Genomic DNA, 25,968 nt, shown 5'->3' with positions numbered 1-25,968 from the left:
TATAGAGAATATCTCTTACTGCTATCTAGCAGTTGTCCAAAGTTTGGCAACCCAAATAGTTTGACAAGAAGGCATCCTATATTTGGACATAAAATTATTCTGGCTAATAACCCTTGAAAGAGCCTTCCTCCATGATCTTGTAACATAATCTAACCTTCTATGTGTGAATGGGTTATTGTTCCCATGGTATTTAACAACTGCATAAAACTGCCAGATGGATATTTGGGCTGGGTCAGTGTGTAGAACTGGTTTAACAATGGAGAAGATGCTTAAGTGAGCTTTCCCCATCCTCGTGCTTTCTGAGTAGCAGTAGTCAGTATGTTCCCTGGGAGGCTGCTAGTTGTAGTACCATTGTCTCTGACTGTGGAAGTCTAACAAATATTAATACTGAGTGTCGCACACTTTTAGTAGCAACATTTTATTTCACTTACATACAGACTGCAATATGTATCCATAATTGTTTTTAGGTTAAATAAGACTGTAAATGATGTTGGTGAAGCATTGGTAAAATTTCGTATTTAAAGGATATAATATCACTCTGTTGGTAAAACTAAATTAATGAATATGGATGGATGTCGACACACTCACAAACACACTTGTAATGATTTAGATCTACCAAACCAGAGCAATAACATATTAAAAAGACAATGTAGTTTATGGAAAAAATGATTTCAAGTTATGTTAAAAATTTATATGAGTGTCATAGATACTGAGATATTGACATGTTTTAAAATCTTTTATAACTCAACTGTTATTATTTATAATAGTTTCCATTTTTGAAGATAAGAACAAAGCCTTGGATTAAAAAAAAAGTCTGCCAAGAAAAAAATTATTCCAGGCAGTTAGAAAATGTTTTACATTCAATAAAATGTCCCTCCAAATACCGTGTTTCCTCGAAAATAAGACAAGGTCTTAAGACTATCTTCTGGAATGTTTTGGCTCTTCCTGGGGCTGCATGAGGGAGGGTATCCTGTTAGATCTCTCAGCAGTCTTCAGCACCAACAACCATGGTATTCCTCTGAAATGAATGCAGTTGGGGATACCATTTTGTGGTGGTTCTGCTATGAGCACTTCTAGTCAGTGATCATGATGAATAGTGTTCAAACCCTTCAGAACTCCATCCAGTGTGGGTTCCTCAGGATTTTTAGGCATTCCCCTTTATTATTTAACATTTACATAAAACTGTTGGGAATGGTCATTTGTTGGTACAGAGTGAGATTCATTAGATATTGATGACATCTAATTATACCTTGCCACCCAAGATGAGCCACTGATACCATTAAAGACTGAACTAGTGTTTGGAGACTCTACGGACCTGGATAGGACAAAACAAATTCAGATTAAATCCTGCTGAGATAGAACTATGGTATTTGCCTTCAATAGATATCATGGCAATGTTGTAACATCTGCTGTAGTTATTCTGGGTGGTGTACAATTTCCATCAAATTCACTTAAAATTTGGGAGTTCTGGATTTGTAGCTCCTGTTTAAACAGCAAGTGGAAGTATGGAGAGGGAATCCTTTGCTCAGCTTCAGCTAATACACCACTGATGACTCTCCATGGACCAAGAGCCCCTAGCAACTCAGATTGTGACCATCACTCTAATGTAAAGCTTGTTGAGAAATAAGAAGATAACAGTAATAACCAACATCAATAATAAGAACTATAAAGAGAAAACTCAGCCCTGAGAAAGAGGAAGACATGAGAAATAAATTCAGAATTATTCTGCCTTATTTCCATTTGGAATACATCAGTAAAGTAGCATTCCTGAAATCTTTGCTCTGTCAGTTTTCTTTCCTGGTCTAACTCTGAGGGCTGACATTGACTCTTGATGAGTTAATCTTGTCTGAGAGGGTAACATTTTTTTGTTTAAGTTGCTGCCTTGATTGCCATTAGGCTACTGGACCCAATTCAAAATGCTCGTTATCACTTTTAAAGCCCTTTATAGTACAGCATATATCAGGTGAAGTCTCGGCAAACTCAGATTTGCCCATCCAGCCTAGCCCTTTAGAGAGGACCTATTGTGGGTTTTCTCCTCATGAGGTTCCTGAGTTGAAGGGCCTTCACAGTGGTAGTGCTACTTAGTGGAACACTCTCCTCCCAGAGAAAAGATGGCCTCAACTTTACAACTATTTTTACAATAGGTGAAGGTGGGCTTTTGGCCCTTAGATCATTTATATTAGTGCATGAGGCAGGGGGTTTTGTAGTACCCAGACCAGAATCCATTAACATTGGGATGTACTATAAACGTTGTATGAATGAATGAATAAACAAAAACATACCCTTTTCTTTAGAAAGGTTTGGTTTGATTTCTGAAAAACTCTCTTTTTTGAGGGACAGTGATTTCCAGAAATGAAAGGTGCAACCTGAAGAGCCATAGAATTCATAGACATCTCTGAACATAAGAGATATCACAAACAGACTATGTTTTCAAGACATTTACTCACAATTTATTGAATTATTACAACTGCTTGGGCGGTGGTAGGATTCAAGTAATTTAACAACCAGTTCTCTGCCCTAATAATTTCTTCCAACAACTAGTTTGCCAAACTGCTCAGTAAGTTAACAACCAGTTCTCCCGAAGTGGTGCGAACTGGCTGAATCCCACCACTGTGCTTGGGTTTGTACAATCTATCGTACAGTAATCATGTCCTAGATCTGAGAGAGGTCATGTTGATGTTGCCTCTTCCAGTTGTTTGAAGTACCAGAGGATCCTCTGGAAGAGGTTGCAGAGGAGATCAAAGCAGGACAAAGCAAGGTGATATGGGTGTTTTATTTCACTTTTGGGAGAAAGTTGGTCCTATTGCTTTATAAGAGGGAGCACAATATGTGGTACAACTGGTGATGTTTACACAAAAATAATTCCCATTGTATTTTACTCCCATTTATTCTCAGATAGATATGCATATGATTCAATCTTAAATTCCATTTCTATTAATAGATCCGATCTTAACAATGTTTTCTCAGATGTAAATCCCTTTGAATGTATTGATAAACATGCATGACTGGATTTTATTATTACTTTCAATTGATTTCTGTTGGGTGGGCTGATATCTCATACTCAACCATGATTTGTTTTAAACCAAAATTATTAAACAACTCATCAGATCTTAATCATCATTTAAAAACCAAAATGGCTAGGTTCAGATGTCCTACTAAATCAGTACCAAAGGGACCACAGTTACTAGCATTTAATTAATCAGATGTCTATCTTTTTCTATTCAGACAAGGCATCAACAAAATGGCTCTCTTCTTTACGGAAGAGAGTAAAAGTGCTTTTGATTCCTGGAGACTATATGGACAAAGCTGTGCCATTTTCTTGCAATAGAATGATGAGGATTCGCTACTCTTTTCTTTTAGGATGTTTTTTTTTTTTACTTTTCCCAATCTAGCCTACAGAAGGGCTACAACATTTAGCTTGCAAAAATCCAGGAAGTCACTAGATGGCAGCAAAAAGAAACTTACTATTTGCTGCTAACTAGTGGCTGCCTGGATTTTGCGCCTACGTATGGTAGTCATAGGTTAATGCATGAGCTTTCTTGATTTATTGCAATTCAGGTATTAGTTAGTCCCTAGTTAGATCTAGCTGCTAAGCTCAGAGAAGGTCAGCCAGATGCTACTTACCATCTGTTTAAATTAAAGAAAAGGGGAGGGACATAATCCTGTTCCAGAAGTAATGTATTGCATAGCCTGAAAGCTGTTTAGTCCTCCATATTTCAGATAAAGAAGTATTTGAAATAAGGTAGGAGGACCCTAGAGGCATCTTCAGAGTGTTTTCTATGGTGGTTTTTAAAGCAATCAAGTTCATTATCTTTCCTTCAAGGAGTTCAGTTAACACAGAACATTCTCTCTCTCAATTTATCCTTACAAAACTCTGTACGATAGACAACATTGAGAGACAAGTGTGTTAATACATACCCATGATTAACAATCATGGTTTCTTCAGTGCCATTTTCCACATTTGAACAACTCAATGAACCATACACTAACATTTTCAGAGGATGATTGATTGATTGATTATATGCCATCAAGTTGGTACCTACGTATAGCAAACATATACATACATACATACCCTGCACCCCCAAAATATGACATCCCCTGATAATAAGCCCAATTGGGTTTTCGAGCACATGCAATAAGGCCAAGGGCTTATTTCAGGGTTCAAAAAAATATAAGACAGGGTCTTATTTTTGGGGAAACACATTAGCTTTTCCCCCCATGACAATCTGTTCCTGACCAGGCCTTTCAGGTCCAATATTGCACCCATTGTTACTATAGCTGCTTGCTTGTGGTCATCTTCTTTCCCAGCATCAGAGTTTTCAGTAGAGTGCTAGGTCTTTGCATAACCTGGCCACAGTAGGATAATTTGAGCCTGGTCATTTGTGCTATGAGTGAGAACTTTGAATTGGTTTATTTGATGATCCATTTGTTTGTTTTCTTGGTTCTCTCTGGTATACTCAGGAGTTGTCTTCTACACCAAAAGCATCAATACTATTCCTCTTCTGCTTCTTCAAAGTCCAACTTTTTCTTCCTTATAGTATCACAAGGAAGATCATTGCTTGCACAATTCTGATATTTGTAGGTACATTTGCCATGGACCTGCAAAAATTTGGTTGTCTAGTTTATGTTTGCATTTTTTTTACTCAAGTGCCTTTTCAGTGACTAGTCTATGCTCCTGGTTCAAACCAGATCGGCTGATCCGGTAGCGATAGTGGCAGGTGGTTCGGAGAACCGGTAGCAAAAATCCCTGCCCACCCCCTGGCCCCACTTGCCTGCTTGGCAGCTTGCTGCTTCTTCCGGGCTTGCTTGCTTTTCCTGTCTTGCTACGGCTGCTGCAATCGCTGCAATCAATTGCATCAGCTAGCAACTGAATCTGCCTGCCTGCAATCAATCTCATCGGTAAGCAGCTGAATCTGCCTGCCTGCCTGCCTGCCTTGTGCCTTCAATTTGGTAAGTAATTGAGGGGTTTTTTTTGTGGGGGGAGCTTTAAAAAAATAGTTAATAGTTAATCGGGTTTTTTTAAGGAATTTTTTTTTTTTTAGACATAGCAATTTAGAAGTTTTAAATTTAGCTGCTTTTATCTAAAAATATAAATAAAATAAAATAAAATAATAAAATAAAATATTGGTGCAGCTTTCTGAGATTTGGTATGTTTCTGTAGTGTTTCACTCTAACTACACAAACACACAAAGTATCACAAAGCTGTATGTGGCATTTTGTGTGGAAAAAGTGTGAAAGTTGGTTTTTGAGCTTTTTGTGGCTGTGTGAGTTTCCTGCTTTTTGCAGGGGCCATTTTGGGTGAAGTGCAGCTGCTTTTACATTGTGTGTGAGTCAATTGTGTTGTGTTGTGTAGTGTTGTGTGTGTGTAAATTATGAAAGTTGGTTTTTGAGCTTTTTGTGGCTGTGTGAGGTTCCTGCTTGTTGCAGTGGCCATTTTGGGTGAAGTGCAGCTGCTTTTACATTGTGTGTGAGTCAGTTGTGTTCTGCTGTGTTGTGTGTGTGTAAAGTGTGAAAGTTGGTTTTTGGTACCTCTTACTGTTTTGTGTACTTTGTTTATTATTTTTATTATTTATTATTATTGGCCATGCCCACCCAGTCACCTGACCATCAAGCCACGCCCACTGGGTAACTGCCCACCAAGCCATGCCCACCAATTAAGCCATGCCCACAGAACTGGTAGGGAAAATTTTTAAATTTCACCCCTGAGTCTATGGTACCAAGGAGTTCCACAGTTCGTGTGTGGATCTGAACTTAGATTTCCTTGAATCAAGTCTTGCTAGGCTGATCATTGAACTACTCTATGGTGGCTCTTCAGTAATAAAGAAAAGTTTGTTCCTTGTTATGCCCTCAAATTTCATTTATTTTTGAGAATATTCACTCACCAAATCACTTTTCAATAGATAGATGGCATTTCTAAGAACCCAAACCAATTAAAGGCAAACTTCAAGACTGGACTAAATAGATTAAATACTTTGGTTAGTGTAGTAATGAGTTAACAATTTATAGTTAGCATTAATTTTATACAAAAATGCTGACATAGATTTGTAGCATTTCATAGCAGTTTAAAAAACTGGCAGTGCTGGTAAATAAACATGGGATCTCATCAGCTCTATGCTGGTGAAAATCCAGACACAACAGAAACAATCAGGTTAGAGGTTGCTTTAAGGGTGGCATACTTCGAAAGCAAGGGAAAGCCCCCTGCCAGATGAATTTGTATTTGTATAAGGCAGATGTGACACATCTACTTAGCAAAAGCAAAAGAAAATACGGTACATCAGCGACACTTAATAAATGAAGGAAAATGGAAACCACGTCCATTCAGGGTTCAAAATTTACAGTTGGGGAGAGACATTTTTACCAATTCCTTTTCCTTTTGTCATCAAAAGATTTGGAGGGTCATCTTGTAAGGCAGAGACTGGTAATGTATGCCCTTGGACACTGTTTTATATGTGAATACAAAAAATACACAATACAAAAAGTCATATAAAAAATACACCCAATCTTGTAATGTCACCAGTTATCATCAATACACACTTAAACATGCCTTATTTCCAATACATCCCTTTGAATTTGTTTATCAAATTTATATAGCTGCCCAATCACATGAATGTGACTCTGAGTGGCATAACTGACATTTACTAAAAGAAAGAAATGAAACATTTAAAGTTCCCAAGGTATAGGTGTTGCTGTTCTCTCCAGGTAAAATTTTCCCTTCTGGGCTGATAGTTAAGCTGCCACCATCTGTTCTTAAATACAGAGGTGTCCTTCCTATGGAATCTGGTGAGGCAGAATAGGAAATCCACAAGAGTAGACATAATAAATTGTTCCAGTTTAATTTTTTAAGTAGAGGTTACCAAGGCCAAGCAGGGGCTGTTGATACAAACTTAGTGCTTTATTTTTTTTAAACAAAAGCAAGAAATAAGAACTTGAAAAATAGATTATCAGCCATTAGACTTAGATCTGCATACCAAAGTAAGCAATCATTAACTGACAATCCAGCAAGCAAAACAAAGAGGGAGAGGGACAGAGAAGGAAATAATAATAAAGCTACCCAGCTAAGCAAAGCACCACTGGAAAAAGATAAAAGAACTTGGATGTTTCTATCCACACATATTTGCTAATTTTACCTTGCCAGATTCTGCAGGGGTTTGGGCAGAGGGTTTGAATTCCAGATCCAATAGAGAAAATCTGCTTCAAAAATCCTTTGCTGATTTAAGAATCTATACTCGATATTGATTGAAGACAATGAAATGCTCTGAATCCCAGCACTCATCTCTCACTGAAAGAGAACGAGGGTTTTACAGGGATAGAATACTTACAAGTACTAGCTAGTCCACCAACCCTTCATTTAAAGCTTTCATAGACGGATTGCAAAAATTCAGACAAACATTAGATAGCAGGAAAAGAAAAACCAACCAAAAAAGTGTAACAAACACTTGGAATTTTGCAACTCAGATATCATAGTCCCACTGTCACTCCACCATAGCGCTGTGTGAAAAGTGAGCTACTATACACATTACATTAGCCCACACAATGTATTGTATAAAATAGTTTATTGAATAAAACATAATTGGCTGGGAATACAGATGTGCTAAACAAAACAGAAACAACTATGGTGACCGTAATCATCTTTCTCCTTTTGCAGACAAGATTACCCCTCAGCAGGTAAGGAAAAGCACTTGCGTGAACTATGGCAGAATTGAGAGATGGATTTAAAATGTCAGCATAAATCAACAGGAATGGCAGCACTTTATACTATCCTATGAAAGTCATTGATGCAGAAGTGTGACCTTTGATAATAGCCACATGAGATCACAGTCATTCCTACTTTATATTAATCTAAGAATTGTTCTCTGATCTCTGGAATCAAAACTGAAATCTCTTGACGGACTTAAAGTTGCACAATCAAGTTCTTAGATAAAAACACCACACTCAAAACTGGGTCTAAAAATTACATATTAAGAGTGTATTTCATGAACGGAATAATTACCTTGTGTCACATATGTTATAAATCATGTGAAATTACACTCTTGTAAGAATGGCTGGCAGGCCTTCAGTGTCTAATGTTATAATATTTGCTAAGAAACAAAGAAGACTGAAGAACTACATAATTAATCTTTTGCTATGAAAGCTCAATGTTGTAAGGAAAAAAAACCGCACAACTTTTCAAATAATATATTATTGTTCTTGTAGTCTGCCGGCACTCTAGTTTATCTCATAGTTATTCTGCATTTGTATGGAATGTTTAACATAAAGGCGGGTATGAATTGGCATTTTTTTGTTATTTGAATGGCCTTATCCAAATCTCTTTCTGGACACAATTTCTTATTACTATAGTATTTCTTCTTCAGAGGGTTTGTATCATGGGGAAAACAAATAATCTTATCAGTATTATCCAGAGTTCTAGTTTCTTTGTGAAATCTTTTTATTTACAGTTTTACAAGATGCCATCTGCAAAGAAGAGGAAAATAAGCTCTAAATGTAGAGTCCAAGGTCAATTTCTTATAGTGACCAACCAAACAGCTCTGAAAGGTTCACCAGCTGGACAACTGGGGAACTAGCCATTTGCCAAAAGCACATGAAAGCATTCCTCTTCAGAACGCAGACTGAATCTTTCATACAACTAGAACACAGAACAATTAAACAGTGGAACAACTTGCCTGCAGAAGTTGTGAATGCTCCAACACTGGAAATTTTTAAGAAAATGTTGGATAACTATTTGTCTGAAGTGGTGCAGGGTTGGACTAGAAGACCTCCAAGGTCCCTTCCAACTCTGTTATTATGTTATGTTAACTCTGCCATGCTTGGATTTATCTGATTTTAGAACATGTGGATCTTCACTATTTATTTCTTACAATTGCCGAAATTGCCATGAGTTCCTGTTTTTTCTCTTCCAGATAACTAGTTACTGGTTCTTATATAGTCTTTCATTTTATCTTTCATGGAAAGTACAAATGTGATATCTTTATCAAAGTTCAGCTTATCTATGCTACTTCTCTTTTTTCTCTATTCCTTCATTTAAAAAAAAAGTTTTGAGTTTTATTTATTTGTTGAATTCATTTAGCCACCCATATCACAAAACAAGTAACTGTGGACATCATACAACAAAGCTCAAAACAATTAGATAATAAAGATCTCAAGTAATTAGTATTGTTATTAAAAATATTTTAAAAACTATACAGAGCCACCTCACTAATTCACCAGTCCCTGTGGTCCTGAGACCTGATAGCACAACCAGGTTTAGTTAATAAAAAATAAAGCAGTTTCTGCTTTATTTTTGCTCTTGACTTCCATTCACCTGCTCTTCAATCTCTTCTTCTCAAATTGCCTTTTTCTGTTATATTCAACATGGTTTGCATGTAGTATATAGTCTAGTTGGTTATGCAGCAGCTTGCAAGATTTTTATCTACCTACATATCTCTTCTATACCTAGGCTTAATACGATTGTAGAGCATTTCTTTTTCCTTTGGACAGATGCATCTGTAAGCAAGGCAGCAGGCACTGGTGCGCTTTAATTTCACTTTTTGGCTACCTGTCCGCCTCTTCTTTGCTGCCTTGTCTGCCTGTTATGGAGAAGGTAATCTCATAGACGAGCTGAATCAGGACAAGCAGCATCCAGAACTTGCTCTCAGAATAAAATTACAGTTTTTCAGTTATTGTCCATATTTGTTTAATTAATACTTGAATCATATTTTCACAGAAAAAAAACAGGTATTATTATTATTATTATTATTATTATTATTATTATTATTATTATTATTATTATTATTATTATTCATCGCAGTCAGCCAGATGCTCAGACTGGATTTAGCATTTTTGTCTATCTATCAAGTTCTTACCAAGGACCAGGGGTAGGTAGATGTGGATGTTTGATGGTGTTATAGATATTGTCGCAGGATGGAAGGAGTAAAGCCGCTTTTTGCAATTGAGTGATGGCGAATTTGTCAATGACAATGGCATTCAAGCAGTGATCCAGTTGTTGTTGATGTTGTTATTAAAGTTATATGCTACCCATCTCACTGTCCAGAGTGACCTTGCCTGGCTTACAAGTAATAAAAATAGCAATATAGAAACCAATTATAAATATGAAAACAATTAAAATGACAAAGTATTAAATATAGGCTAAAAACACATCTTCATGTGGGAAGGGGGTGCTGCACCTACACCAACCACCTCCATCCTAAAACATCTACATTAGGACTCAAGTCTTAAGGCTCTTGGGTCTTTCTTTTGATGGATCATATTAATTATTACAAGAGGTTCCAGTGTGTCATGAAAAGATTCTTTTTCAAAAAAATCATTGAGTCGTTACTTCATGCTAATTCAGGATCTTCACAAAATCCTTATGTTCCAATCTATAAACACCTATTTGAGATTAAGCCATTTTAGTTATGTATAGAACTGAGATACATATAGATATTCGTATATGTATAATTCTATTTTATTTTTGCATGCTTCATTAGGGATAGAAGTTTATGAAAATATTATTCTTTTTGGTAAGTAGTAAACATTTGGTTTAAACAAAACGTGATGAAGAATTACACATCAGTTGCACAGACCTGCAACTAAATTCCACTTGAAGTTTGTTTAGTTGTGCTTTTAACCATAGAAAAGGCAGACTGACGTCTGGATTAAGCACTAAAATTAAAAGGCTCTTCTTGTTGTCTACTTTTTATAATAAACGCCACAAGTGGATGCATAAAAGTCACCTCTATTTGGCACCATGAGGTAGCATAATTATACTGGCACAAGGCTATTTAGTAGTGGTTATGATATTGGCAAATCTCCTAAACCTCTGAAACACATTAGAATCTGTCAATTTTTGGTAAACTTGCTGGTGTAACTAGATTTTGTAAATGTCCATATGGCCAAGTTGTAATTAATGTTTCCTTGTGTTTTTTTTCCCCTAAATCATATATTTTGTCTCATGCTTGGTCTTTGGGTTTGTGACTGAATATTCAGAGATAATATATACTACATATTTAATCTCCAGAATACTTTTCCTCTTCTAGAGAAGATTAATAAAGCTCAGATTGATATTTAAGAATGAAAATCATCCAAAGACACTATTGAACTCAGAGGAGCATCACAGGATTTCATACTTCTGGAGACTACATTTTTCCTCCGCTGGTAATCATGCTGTTTTTTGAAGATGGAAATCTAGGCAAAACAATGACTGATTTCTGCTTCTAAAATCAGAATCATGTCACATATAAAAATATCTCTAGCAATAAAAAAGTACTGTTTTATAATCCTCTTTATTTCATAAAAGAAAAGCAAGAATAAAGAGAAATTTAAATTATACATTATAAATTATACAATTATACATTTTAAGATGTCAAAAAACAAGAAAATTATTAGCTTTAATAATTGTCCTGTTACGTGATATTGAAATATTTAATTTTCAGGTAAATTTTAGGGATTTTCTGGAAGTTACACTCCAAAATTACATGTTACAAAGCGTTACATTAGAAGAAAAAATACTAATGGATAAAGCTTCTCATCTTTAGATATCAGATTGATAGGCAATAAACAATAAATAAATAAATGTATGTATGTATAGTTTAGTTAGAAAGAAATATATGCAAGTGTTTCAATTTCTGAGGGAAACTGAGAAGCTCTTTGAGGTGCTAGTTTGGTGGCATATTCTTTCTCCTCTTATTTGTGGATTCAAAGTGTCTTTATGGTCTTGATAAAGTTTTCTGATTTCATGTCTCTTAATAGTACATCTAATTTTGAACTAGTTTCTGCATAAGTTGAAAATATTCACAATATATACATGGGATAAATCAGAAGAGTTTGTATTTTAATAATAGTGTAAGTCAGAACAAGTGATAACATCCCCCACCCCAGACTTTTTTCCCACTAGGCTGACATGGCTCTCCTGTTATGACCACTTAATAGATCACCGACAATTTAATCCTGAGACGGCAGAAATTTAAAAACTGGCTGCATTTTAACCACCTGGATTGGTTAAAAGCTTTCCCCGATTGTTAATTTGAAATTCATCTACATGCATGATGCAATTCCATGGCGGGGCGGCGTGCACCCAGTGTATCAAGGACTGCTTGCAAAGTAACCTTGAATAAAGCAGCTTCGCAGGTAAATGACACAGGAAGAGCAAATGTTGACACATTTCTCAATTCCCAGAAAACGTGACTGAAAAGAAGACTCTGAAGGCTGTGGTACCGGTGGCTAAACGGAGTGTATGTGAGCGTTGGCAACGCACGACCCCTACTTTTTTTTCGGGGGGGGGATAGTTTCCAGAGGAGGCCGAGTAAATCACACAGCCCGGAGGATCAAGGTGTGTGGTGGGCTTGTCTTCTCTCCAATTCATGTTCCAGCGGGGCTAAAGAGGGGGGGGGGAAAGGTGGGCTCGTTTCCTCCTTTTCTAACGTTAACCGTCGACCCGGCCGGACCGACACCCTCCCCCCCACTTGCTTGGCACACGCGGGCGTCAGAGAGGGCAACAGCCACGGCGCGAGCCAGGTGACACGCTTTAACGGGATAAATCCCGGGTTGACGACGCGGGCGTTGACAGGCGGGCGACAGTTTGAAAGCACCTTCGCGCGAGGGGGGCCCCCCAGCAACTTCAGAGACGCGGAGGTTCCTCCGCGTCCTCTTCCGACCGACTCCTCACACTTGTTTCTCCCCCTCCCACATCCCCTTTTGAGGCGCAGACACACCAACGCAGGGGAGGGCGAAGCGCACGCCTCTTCCCTCCCCCCCCCACTATTCCACACACCCCCGCCACACTTTCGCCTGGGGCGGGGGGACGGATCCGACCCGCGTACCGGCCACCCTCTCGGCTCCCAGCGGCAGGCGGCTGAACCGAGGCGGGGTCACATGCTGGCCTTGTGGGTGGCCAGGCGCCGCCCAAACGACGACGACGACGACGGCGACACGCTCCTCTCGGTTCTCGCACGGAATCGGGGCGACCTCCGTTCGTCGCCGAGGGAGCCGTTTGGCCGCCGCCGCCGCGACTGACGGGCTTGAAGGGGGTGCGCGTGTGTGAGGTGGAAGTGGGGGGGGGAGAGAGGTTGCACGTTCCCCTTCCCTCGCGCCAGCGGTAGCCCAAGGCCGAGCTGCCCGGATTGGCCGGGGAGGGCCGCGAGCTCCGCCCGCTGTAGCTGTGCTTGCCTGGCTTGGAGAGGGAGAGAGAGAGAGAGAGGAGAGGGAGGGGAAGAAGAGCGGGGCTGCGCTCCCTGCGCTGCCTAGTCTGGAGCGGGGGCCTGGCAGCGGCAGGAGCGGCGGCGGCGGCGGCTGCTGAGGAGCCGCCGGAGCCTGCTGGTCGGAGGAGTCAGCCCCGTTGCCTTCCGCTCCGGGTGCGCGAGGCGAGGCGAGGGGGCCCGGTCTCCACCGATCCATGACCATGGGCGACAAGAAGAGCCCGACCAGGTGAGGAAGAGGGAAAGAAGTCGGGGCGCTTTGGCGAAGCGGGTTTTAAAAGAGAGAGAGGGCTTCTCCTAAGATGGAGGGAGTGTGGAAAGGGAATAGAAAGGAGTATGCGCGGGTGCCAGCTTAGAGCACCCACCTCCGCCTTATGCTCTGGGGAGGCGCTGCGTGTGGGGACTAGGCCACAGAGTAGTAGTAGTGGTGGTGGTTAGTAGTAGTAGTGGTGGTGGTAGAGGAGGGGGCTTTTAAGATGGAGGAAGTGGGTAAGGAAGAGAGCCTTATTTGTTTGCCTGCCTGCCTCCCTCCCAGCCAGGTACGGAAAACTCCTTTTTTTCAATGGTGTTGGGTGGAGAGGAGAAGCTGGAAGCTCCTTGTGTGGTAAGACGTAAGGGGGGGGGCTGCATTCGGTGCCCAGGGTGGCTCTTAAGATGGAGGGAGTGTGTAAAAGCAAAGCGGAGAGCAAATGTTTGTGTTCTCTCTCTCTCTCTCTCTCTTTCTCTCTCTCTGTATGTGTGTGTGTGTCGGTGCCAGGGCTAATCTGGTGTTAGAGCAGCTATGGCGGCTCTTCACTCTCTTTTCACACACATACATCTCCTCACACTGACTTCTTCCAGACAAAGGGAGATTTAACAAGGTAAAAGAGAGAGACAGACAGACAGACAGAGGGGGCGCATGGAGGGACACGCCTACAATCCTTTAAAGTACAATTAAGCTCCCCCTCCCCACCAAAAAAAGAGGGAGGGTTTCAAGCCCTCTCAGATGCCTTTCACCATCCTTTTCCCTTCCCTTCTAGATTCACTGGTACTCAGTGTTGAGTGAAAATCGATTGTCTTGGGATTGAAGATTGAGAGGAAATGTTATCCTTTCCTCTCTCACTCAGGGATATAGTAATGGGGGAAAGCAGAATATGTATCTGGTGAGAGTAAAGCACAGTGTGGTTCAGGTTTATAAATGTTTTGCACCTCTTCCTGCTCCCCCTCCCTTTTACCTCTTTCCAAAAAATGTGATTACTTTTTTAGCCAGAGGAAAAGAAAAGCAGGCAAACAGAATGTAACATGAAATAGCCTTGTTTTATTATCTTGTTTCTAACATGTTTTATTTCTTCTCTCCTTCTTTACCCCTCTTTATATATGCACTTCTCAAGACCCAAAAGGCAAGCTAAACCTGTAGCTGATGAAGGTTTTTGGGATTGTAGTGTCTGCACCTTTAGAAACAGCGCTGAAGCCTTCAAATGCAGCATATGTGATGTCAGGAAAGGCACCTCTACAAGGTACATAGTCATATTGAAATATCTCCATTCTTAATTGTAATAAAGTTGACTTGTTGATTTACCATAGTGATAGCAGCATGAAATAACTGGAAGAGAAAGGTGTTTCAACTTGGTATTTTGTGTTGTGACCTTTCAATAAAATTGAATATTTGTATAAGTATAATATTTGATATTGTTAATATGGTCTTTTTATAAATCAAAAGTTATTGAGTATTTCTTGGGACATTTAGATATAATTGGAAACTTGGTTTTTTTTGCCATTTTGGTTTCAGGAATGCTGCTGAATAAAATAAGAGGTGATAAGAGAAAGGGGCATTAACATCTTCAATTTATAAATATATTTGGATGTGGAATTGTATGGTACAGTAAGAAGAGTATAAACATTCAGATTTGTATGTGTGTTTTAAGTATACTGGATGTTCTATGTAAAATACCAAAGCTAAGTAGAAAGCCTATGTTTTCCAGAATAGTATAAAGTATAAATACTAGATATAAAAGTATATGATATTTACAGCAGTGCTGTAGAAATAATAGACTTATGAGAACTTGGGATATTAACTTATTCTGATTGTTATCTGGATTGCTGGAAATTCTTTCAAAAGACTAAAGTTGTTACTGATATTTCTTTCAGGTAGTTAAGTTTAGAAGTATCCTCTATCCCTATTCTGTATCCTCACGGTTTTTTTATGATGAAAGTATTGCCATATGTTGTTACAGACTTTTTATGTTAATTATTTCTATAGAAATAGTTATTTGTGTGAAGTTTAAGCTTTTAGGCAGATGATTATTTGGGAAGTTAAGTGACTTGGAACAGTTTAGAATGTGTTCACAATATTTGGATATTTATTTAATCAAACAAAAACCTTCTACAGGAGTGAAAACTATGTGATATGAAGCCTTTTTGTGTGTGTGTCTTCTGAATACATTCCTGTAGATAATGCCTTTATCTTTGCAAGTCTTATACTTCTGTAAACAAAACTGATTTAACGTTGTGAAAGTAAGTATTATAAAGAGACAATATTTGTCTGAATCCACCTGTAGCTCTTGTTTTCAAATCTGTTGATATTCATTTGTTCCTTTATTAAAATATTTTTAAGATTAGCATTTTAGTCTGCATTTATTGGGGATAGACAACCAGCTTTTGGATAGATATAGTCTGTGTTTTTGTTTACACTGTGCATGATTGAGACTTCTCTTCCAACCAAGAAAATCACCTTTGTATGCTGGTACCACATGTCACAAGTTGTGTGGATCTATCTTTTAGCTTTAGCTGCTACAAAGGAGGCTGGAAGACTATTACTTTCAAATACAATTATTTTCTTATTCTCTACTCCCACCCTGCTTTGGAGTATTGTTTCAGTTGTGGTATGATATTACTTGGTTCTTCGTGGTAGATTCTTATCCACCCTCACCTCTTTCTGCCTTTTCACACATTCCTTGCAGGGCTGTGGAAGAGCCCACTGATGGACAGGAGTTTTCATAAGTTCTGTCTGGTTGGGTTTGTCACAGGAATAAGGTCAATTAATTCCCCAGTAATTAGGGATTGTTGTTTTTTGATACACAGAACAGTTGACTAGGGAATGAATATGTATTTTTTAAAATCTACTTTATATAGCTGCCCATCTTATAACAGGATTCTGGATGACATATAACAATAAACAATAAAATAATACAACAATAAAAAAACAATATATTAAACAATCACTATTAAAATATGATTCTTAAAAATCATTCTTGAAAATGCAAACCATCAGATATAGGAAAGATTATAAATGAATAAAAGAGCCATCTAAAAATATCCCCAGTCCCCTAGGACCTCTAGCTTAATGACAAAGGCAGGTCTTGAGAGACTTAGGGAACATTAGCAGGATGAAACTAACCTCGCAGGGGGGGGGCGGGGGGGGGCAGGGAGAGAAGATTTCAGAGACAGACCCTACAACAGAGAGGACCGCCTCCTGAGACCACCAAATGTAAGTCTCTAGCAGGTGGGACACAAAGCATGCCCTCTCTGCTAAACCTAGAGGCACAGGCAGATATAATTGTGGAGAGTTAGTTCTTCAGGTAACCTAGATAAATATAACTCAGATAAATATAGTCCATAATAAGATTGTGTCTGTTAGGGGCAATATCTAATACCCTTTGGGTTAGTTAAATGAGTCATTTATGCAGGTTAGAGAATTTATATGAATTCATATCCCTCATTCCGTGACCTATTTCAGTGTGCTTCACATATAGGACTACTGTCTAAACTTTCTCCATAGTTTTTTTTTCTTGTTTTGGAATGTTATAAGTACTGTCTTGTGTTTATTTTATGTTGGTAATCAATTGTGATTTTTTTGTATATTAGATATACAGAGTTTGACATCAATACTTGTAAGCCCTTTCCATAGGGCTGGGCAGACTTTATTATGGAGATTTCATTCCCATGAGCAATTGCATTTATGAAGTAAAACAAACTTCAAGCCCTCCCATAATACAGCTGATGAAATGTTTCCTTGTGAGATGCAGAAGCTGATCACCACATACATCTGTATAACTAAATTCCAAGACCTCTATGTGTCTTTCTTAGTATAATGCATTTAATATGTTTTTTGAAATAAAACAATTTCATAATTAACATAACATAATTATTTACAATGATACTCATGATGTTTTATATAATTTTAACTATCATAGAGTGAAACTGAATATGGCAAACAGTTTAAATAACAGTATGTATCTGAACTTTAGATATGAGTTTTTGGTTGTGGCTTGGAATTATGAATTACTGTATATGACGCAAGTTGTTTTCTAGGGGAATTCTTTTTAATAGATACTTGAAGTACAAAAATGCCACACTAGTTGACTATTACTCAGAATATCTACATCTAATGCAACAGTTGGTTTGCGTGTTTTCATACAGAAAAGTTGCTTGTTAAGATAACTTGAAATCTAATTCAGCCTCTTTGTATTAATAGCAATCTTTAACAAATTGAGTGATATTACTGTGAGAGGGGAAATTTAGAACTGTAAAATTGGATTGATGCAGACAGACTTTTCTATCCCTTTCCTCCTAAGTTATACAGAGAAATTAACATGACTTTAGGTATTTGATTAGTGACCTGCCTTTCTTACAGGTCCCTCAAATAGTATGCATAGAATTCCATTCTTGCATCTGTGCCTCCCCCCCCCCCACTTGTTGATTATGCTGGACTTTTAAAAATCCCTGATGATTGGATAGTGATATTGTCCATTAATTGAGCTATTTAGAGAAGATGTCTTGTGTAGCGTTGTGTAATCCATGTGTATTATTTAGAGGAAGAGGGGTACAGGGATATGTTGTGAATAAGGGGTGGACAAATGGCTTATACCTAAATCTGAATTGAAGATAGAGTTACTATTTGTATCAGGTAGTAGCAGCAGCAGGATGTATGAATACACAGGGTAAATCTACTACTTACCCTGTGTAATATTTTGTTGTGTTTTTCATACTCCTTTAACAATAAGGGGGAATTAATGCAGGCCACATATTTTAGATCAGATCAGTAAAGTATTGGATTATTTATTTTATTTATTTATTTCAATTTTTATACCGCCCTTCTCCCGAAGGACTCAGTTTTATTATTATAGTTTTATATAGTTTTGTATGGTTTTTATAGATTTTGAACGGAGTTATAAGAGTTGTTGTGTATTGATACTTTAACTTTAACTTTCTCTAATACATTATTGATATGTTGATGTGTTGGTATTTATGACTAAAAGTGAAAGCATTGTTTGTTTTTATTAATTTAGGAAATTCTGCAGTGTTCTAATAAGTATAAAATAATGATTAAAATAAGGATTTGTTGTATTGCTACAGAAAGGGCATATAATCATAAGTTACATCTCTACAAGTTTCTGATCATCTTATGCGTTTTATTTATTTATTTATTTATTATTTAAATTTATATACCGCCCTATCTCCCGAAGGACTCAGGGCGGTTTACAGGCATTTAAAAATAGATAAATACAGTCTAAAAACAATTAAAAAACTTATTCTAAAAGCCTAAATTAAAAATATGAAAATAAAACCCAATTTAAAACCCGTAAATTAAATTCTAGCTCAGTCCTGCGCAATTAAATAAGTATGTTTTAAGCTCACGGAAGGTCCAAGGTCCGGAAGCTGACGAAGTCCTGGGGTAGTTCGTTCCAGAGGGTGGGAGCCCCACAGAGAAGGCCCTTCCTGGGCGCCGCCAGACGACATTGCCTCGCTGACGGCACCCTGAGGAGTCCCTCTGTGAGAGCGCACGGGTCGGTGAGAGGTATTCGGTAGCAGTAGGCGGTCCCGTAGATAACCCGGCCCTATGCCATGGAGCGCTTTAAAGGTGGTCACCAAAACCTTGAAGCGCACCCGGAAGGCCACAGGTAGCCAGTGCAGTCTGCGCAGGATGGATGTTATACGGGAGCCACGAGGGGCTCCCTCTATCACCCGCGCAGCCGCATTCTGGACTAACTGTAGCCTCCGGATGCCCCTCAAGGGGAGCCCCATGTAGAGAGCATTGCAGTAATCCAGGCGAGACGTCATGAGTGTGTGAGTGACCGTGCATAGGGCATCCCGGTCCAGAAAGGGGCGCAACTGGCGCACCAGGCAGACCTGGTAGAACGTTCTCCTGGAGACGGCCATCAAATGATCTTCTAGAGACAGCCGTTCATCCAGGAGGACGCCTAAGTTGCGCACCCTCTCCATCGGGGCCAATGACTCGCCACCGATGGTCAGCCGCGGATTTAGCTGACTGTACCGGGATGCCGGCATCCACAGCCACTCTGTCTTGGAGGGATTGAGCTTGAGCCTGTTTCTCCCCATCCAGACCCGTACGGCCTCCAGACACCGGGACAGCACTTCGATAGCTTCGTTGGGGTGGTCCGGCGTGGAAAAGTACAGCTGGGTGTCATCCGCATACAGCTGGTACCTCATGCCGAAACCACTGATGATCTCACCCAGCGGTTTCATGTAGATGTTGAACAGAAGGGGCGAGAGGATCGACCCCTGCGGCACCCCACAAGTGAGGCACCTCGGGGCTGACCTCTGCCCCCCTGTCAACACCGACTGCGACCGGTCGGAGAGATAGGAGGAGAACCACCGATAAACGGTGCCTCCCACTCCCAATCCCTCCAACCGGCGCAGCAGGATACCATGGTCGATGGTATCGAAAGCCGCTGAGAGGTCTAATAGGACCAGGGCAGAGGAACAACCCCTATCCCTGGCCCTCCAGAGATCATCCACCAACGCGACCAAAGCCGTCTCCGTGCTGTAACCGGGCCGAAAACCGGACTGGAACGGGTCTAGATAGACGGTTTCATCCAGGTGTAAGGGAAACTGATATGCCACCATACTCTCTACAACCTTCGCCGCAAAGCGAAGGTTGGAGACCGGACGATAATTACCTAAAACAGCCGGGTCCAGGGAAGGCTTCTTAAGGAGGGGCCTCACCACCGCCTCTTTCAAGGCGGCCGGAAAGACACCCGTTTTAAAGTTTTAAATATCAGAAACATTTAAATACTTCCATTCAAATATGTAAACATGTTATTAATCTAAAATCAAAGATAAATTTTACATTTTCATTATATTTTTAAAATATGCAGTACAACAACAGTGATATATTAAAATGATAGTGATTGTCTTTATGAGAATAATTGTGAATGGAATTTCTATCACTAAGTGATACAGTCATAAAGTACAATGTCACATGATTGCATTGCATAGTGATGGCAATCCCAGGGTCCCTGTTGTTGTTATTAAGCAAATTCTGTCATTTGTTAGTTGAGGGCCCACCTCAATATAAGCCATTTTATTGTAAGCCCCTAGTCCCAAGCCTTGATAAATTAAGTGGCTGCCTCATCTTCAAGTCCCCCTACCACCTATCAACTCCCCATCTCTGTCTGGCCATCCTGCACTCTGCCTTGTGTCTCAGCAAAGCCACACATATTCCTGGAAGCCTCAGCTACCCTAGCCCATCCCAGCCGCATGGCACAAAGCCCCAGCTGCCCCAACAGTCCAATATAAAGTAGTATCCTGGAAAGCTTCAGCAGTGCAGTGGAAAGCTGTTATATTGTAGTGTATTGGGTTTCACAATCAAGAATATAAAGAAAATGAGAGCAAGTTAGAAATTGAAGGAAGTAATGGAAACACAAGAGTTGAAAAGCATTGGAGACATTATGGTGCTTATTGTTTTAGATTTTCACCTTGTTTTTTTGGAGCTTGAAAATATAGTATTGTAAAAATACTTGAAATTTCTGAAGTTTCAGAAGTTAGCCATGTATATAAGTTAGGAACTACATTGGATTTTGAAACTTCCAACAATTTTTAAAGCTCTTTCTAGTTTTTAAAAATACTATGTAATACTAAATGATCTAGGTTCATATGTTTGAATGATAGGATCAAAGAATGTGGTATGTGCAAGGAACAGCTTTTAGTTTGACTTTTAGATATATAGTATTTCTTCTGTTAATATTGCTTGGCACATGAGTGGATAATAGTAACATTTTTATTATCAAAACTGGTCTTTTGTTTATCTCTTTCAACAGTTTGTATCTTTCGGTGTTCTTAACTAATTTCAACTATGTCTAGAGAGATAAGAGTGCTTGGGGGATGAGGAGAGCTGACTAACAATAAGTGACCAGTCAGCTGGGAAAAATAGGGAGGGGGGAAACAAACTTCTTATACATTTCCCCTATGATGTCATATCATACTTTCTGGATTGCCCTTCCATCTGGTGAAATGTATTGTACCGCTAGACATTTCTCCTTGAAAATTAACATTGAATTAACAATACTTACATTTATTTTGGCTGGCTTTAGTTATTGTTTGTAAATAATACTTTTCTATTATGCTGCTACATCAATACATTCTATATTTTTAATTGACCGTTGCATAGTATTTTGACAAGTCCCATATGCTGGTTTCAAAGTACAAGATAAAATTAACAAACCTAGTTTCATCATATAGTGTAAGAAACAATGGGAACACTTCTCCAGAACCTTAGAGGACAAATTCATTAATTGAGATCAGGCTGGAAACAAAAGGTGACACTGAATGGCTATTTGTTAGTCACATACCCTCTTCTTGTTCTCTGAATCTTGAAGGCAGAGTGCTTCCCCAACAGATGCTTTAAACTTCAGGAGTTAAGAAACTATCCAGATGAAGCCATTCAGGTAATCTCCACTGATAACTCAGAAAGCAGCAGCTGATGGCATTGTTCAAAACTGAAACATCAACTCAGTATGTGTCACAGAATTGCTGTATAATTATCTAAAATTTATTATAGAGGAGAACAATTTATTTTAAGGCAAGTTTATTTAAAGGTGGAGGATAAATTAAATAGTGTTGTTTATAGGTAAAAAATAAAAGTTTGGGAAAGATGGAAGAAATAGTTTAATAGTTTTTCCATATTGGCACCATTCACTTTTTGATTGGGATCTTCAATTTATCATACAAAAACCGGTAGTCCTTGACCCCAAGGAAACGTTCATGCTCTTTATTTAAGTGGATTTATCACTTTTGGATTTAGTTATAGATAAGTATCTATATTTAGTGTAGCAATCATGAAAATAAAGGTTCAGTGTAATTAAGATTAGCATAATGGATACGCATGTGAATTAAAATATAAAGTCTTTGTATTTTTTAAGAAGTAAACTTTAGTCAAGAATTTGTCAGGCACAAAGAATTATTATACAAGTCAAGTTGCAGTTCAAAAGATTTATTGCTTAAATCTATACACAATCTAGTCAAGCAAAGTTCAGTACTAAATCCAGATAAGGGCCAACAGAATTCAAGAGGTTGAACTTGGACCATTTGCAGTAACATAACAATTATAAGCTGATGGTGTGCTTAACTCCTCCCCCAGCTCTGCCTGCTCTTCTACAAATTAAGTATTTATGTTGCATTCTTTGTAGATTTATTTTTTTATTTTTTTAAAAACAGGCTAAAGTGTAAGCATATTTTCTTCATGTTTCTTTCACATGAGAGCATGTTTCCACAACCTAAATAAAATAAAAAGGAATGGCGTAATAGATATGTACTATGCATAAATTCAGAGTAAATGTAAGCATAGAAGAGAACCTGGGAACATTTTGAAATACTTTTAGCGTTATCTGAACGGGACATTTTCAAAAAAAACACTTTATACTATTAAGAGCGTTGTGTAGGTTTTAATACATCTAGCCTATTATTCTTTAGGGTACAGCGGTGCAGTACTTTTAGATGTTATAAAAATCTGAAAAACATGGTATGTTTTCTTCCTCTTCCAAAATGTTCCCATAACAAAACCCTGATAAATAGTTGGGAAAAAAGATTTCCTATATAAAAAGCACTTTATGATTAAGACATAGAGATAGCATTTAGGAGATGGGAAATACATTTTTGGAATAAGCAGTATTATATAAAATGGAGAAGAGTGAACTAATGAGAAAAAGCAAATTAAAGGCAGGAAATAATAGAAAAGGGAATAAAGTTAAATTGTGTTTATACCTCCCAATATCTTTTCATCCTTGCTTCCACATTAGTTGTCTACCAAGTTGTTGACTTCTATTCTTGAAACTCTCTCTCCCTCCCTCCCCCTGTTTCAATCTTCCGCTTCTTTCTCAATCCACTTCTTTCCCCCCCCCCATGTTTTTAGTATATAAATGTTGCTTATCTATACATTACTGTATCTGTGGAGAATCTAAATAGAATTTCAAGTGATTTCTTTATAGGAAAAAGAAACCAGCCAAATGACCTGAAAGCAGTAGTCTTAATCTGGGTCATTTGATTGGAAAACTATTTGTTTTTATTTAGGCTTAGTTGTTGCAGGTCTTTCCCCCCCCCCCCGCCCAGTTTACAAATGATGACCCTCAACAATCTACTTCATGAGCTTATATAGTGGTTCTATATGTCATTGGGTCTCTTGAAATATATAGGTCATTTGGAAAAGTGTATATTTCTTCCATAACAATGGTAGAATGTCATAGGTTAGGTATGCAGGTTCCACTCACCTATACTAGGTAATAGTTTTGCAATATACAACAAATAAAAACCTTTTCATTTTTAAAAGAAGGTATAGTTTAGTAAACTAATTGGTCTGAATTTTTCTGAATAATAAACAAAAATATCATTTTAATGTTTACCAGAATAGCTGAGAAAAAATTGATGTGGCTATGAGATTGTAATATAGAAACTTGATTATATGATTGTGTGCTTGCTATATTATCTCAGACTTATTTAGAAAATGCATTCATATATAATGTGTGATATTTCAAAGCAAGTTTCTTAGAATAAAAACAAAAATTCTTATGCGAATCAACAAACTCTCCCTCCTAGAAAGTTGTTCAGAAAGCATTCTTTTGAATATTACAAAACACTTCCTTAATGCAAATATTTTTCTTATATAAAGCACCCAGAGTTGTCTGGAGTTAAATATTCTTTAAATCTATGCAAATAAACCAATAAATATAAAGGTAGGCCCTCACCTGCCTATCCAGCAATAGCCATGAGTCCAGGAAGATATTTGCTGCCTCAGGTAAAATGCTAGCTACCCCTTCAAGAACCAATGAAACCTCAGTGTACAAATAACAACTTGATCTTGCTTGGGTTCAGTTTCAGCCTGTTTCTTCGCAACCAGACACTAAAAGTCTTCACATCTGGTACAAGGTTTTGACTATTTCTTGTGTTCTGGGATCATGATGCAACATTTTGATAATGCTGTACCCTGAATCTATAGATGTCTTCTCCCAGAGGCTATATGGAGATGTTTTAACACAGAGGGAAGAGAATTGAATTACAGAGAAATATATTGGAGGCCACTGTATTACCTTTCCTGTCCTATAACTATTTTCTGGAACCACCAACTGAAGGAGTGACACCTCTGCAGCACAGTGCCCCAGTCCCCAACCTCTGTAAGTGACATAGAAGAATTCCATGTTTGATAATAACAAAGGCTACCAAGGGTTATGAAAAGAATAAAAGGGACATATTTCTCCGCTCCATGTCTTAACACAAACAATCTATTATCATGATGCTTCATCTTGTGTTTCATGCACAAACCTGATTAAAAAGTATCCAGATAACTATCTTCTCTAGGATACTTTTTAGTCATCTTCCATCATTAGTAAGGTATCCTTGACTTACAATCACTCATTTAACAATTGTTTGAATGAAAGGGTGCTTATCTGTTTCTAAAGCACTTCTGACCATTACAGAATGTTGTACACACATCCCTAACTGTCATGTGATTATGGGGGTGCTTGTTCATACTTATAACCAATTGCCAAATGCCCCTCAAGGTTGCAGGGTGCTTCCACCTGCTGAGTGGACTCCTCTGGGGGTTGACTGATACAGTTCCCTGCCAAAGGATTTTAGCTCTGTTCCTATTTGCATGGAATGAAATTCTTCATGCCTAATGCACAGAAAGGTGCTATTGTGTGGCTTGTGCCGGGCCTCCCAGGCACTACCCCACTAAGGCACCCCATACTCTTTACCTGGGATTTCATCTACTTAACAACCTGTGAAATCACTTACTAAGCACAATTGGGAGTTCAAAGATCGCAATCACATGATCTTGCCAATGACTGTTCCACTCATGACCAAAATTTGGGTCCCAACTGTGATTGTAAATCAAGGACTATTTGTATTCCTTAAAAAGGGAAGGTTGTTGACAGGGTAATATTTGTCTAACACAGCAGGGTCCAGGAATGTCTTTTAAGGAGCAGACATAATACAACCTCTTTCAGAGTAGCACCACCACCCCCAATAACACATTGATTATTTTCTCAGTCCTGCTGATTATACCACACACAGTTTTCCACAAGTGAGAGGAGCATAGAATAGAATGGAATAGAGTAGAATAGAATTCTTTATTGGCCAAGTATGATTGGACACACAAGGAATTTATCTTGGTGCATACACTCTCAGTGTATATAAAAGAAAGGATACATTCGTCAAGAATCATAAGGTACAACACTTAATGATAGTCATAGGGAACAAATAAGCAATCAAATTATTTTAGGAAACAGTCAATGTAAATCTTAAGGATACCAACAACAAGGTTACAGTGATACAGTCGTAAGTGGGAGGAGATGGGTGATAGAAACGATGAGTAGATTAATAGTAATGCAGATTTAGTAGCTACTTCGATAGTGTTGAGGGAATTATTTGTTTAGCAGAGTGATGGCATTTGGGAAAAAACTGTTCTTGTGTCTAGTTGTTCTGGTGTGCAGTGCTCTATAGCATGGTTTTGAGGGTAGGAGTTGGAACAGTTTGTCTCCAGGATGCGAGGGGTCTGTAAATATTTTCACAGCCCTCTTTTTGACTC

At 38.5% G+C, this 25,968-nt stretch overlaps 1 protein-coding gene and 1 long non-coding RNA gene across 3 annotated transcripts in view; one reads left to right on the top strand and one right to left on the bottom strand.

Annotated features, from left to right (window-relative positions):
• Nucleotides 1–2,518: 2,518 nt before the first annotated feature.
• Nucleotides 2,519–12,932, bottom strand: LOC131191038 (uncharacterized). 2 transcript variants are annotated; one of them, XR_009153403.1, is made up of 4 exons: nucleotides 12,795–12,932; nucleotides 9,840–10,038; nucleotides 7,128–7,279; nucleotides 2,519–6,438 (listed from the first exon to the last, which is right to left on the bottom strand). It is a non-coding gene; the product is annotated as an uncharacterized LOC131191038 (long non-coding RNA). The 2 variants fall into 2 exon arrangements; XR_009153402.1 differs by having other exon boundaries at nucleotides 9,840–10,042; nucleotides 12,795–12,925.
• Nucleotides 12,933–13,098: 166 nt separating this feature from the next.
• The window catches only part of RYBP (RING1 and YY1 binding protein), a 62,193-nt gene continuing 49,323 nt past the window's right edge, over nucleotides 13,099–25,968 (top strand). The window contains exons 1-2 of the mRNA XM_058168731.1: nucleotides 13,099–13,398; nucleotides 14,540–14,665. Coding sequence (XP_058024714.1) covers nucleotides 13,367–13,398; nucleotides 14,540–14,665 — 158 coding nt within the window. The 5' untranslated portion in view covers nucleotides 13,099–13,366. The remainder of the gene's footprint in view (nucleotides 13,399–14,539; nucleotides 14,666–25,968) is intronic.

This window comes from Ahaetulla prasina, chromosome 2, assembly GCF_028640845.1.
Source record: "Ahaetulla prasina isolate Xishuangbanna chromosome 2, ASM2864084v1, whole genome shotgun sequence".
NCBI classification, from domain to species: Eukaryota; Metazoa; Chordata; class Lepidosauria; order Squamata; family Colubridae; genus Ahaetulla; species Ahaetulla prasina.
Note: the sequence above shows the minus strand (reverse complement) of the source record. Positions and strands in the feature narration are given on the sequence as shown.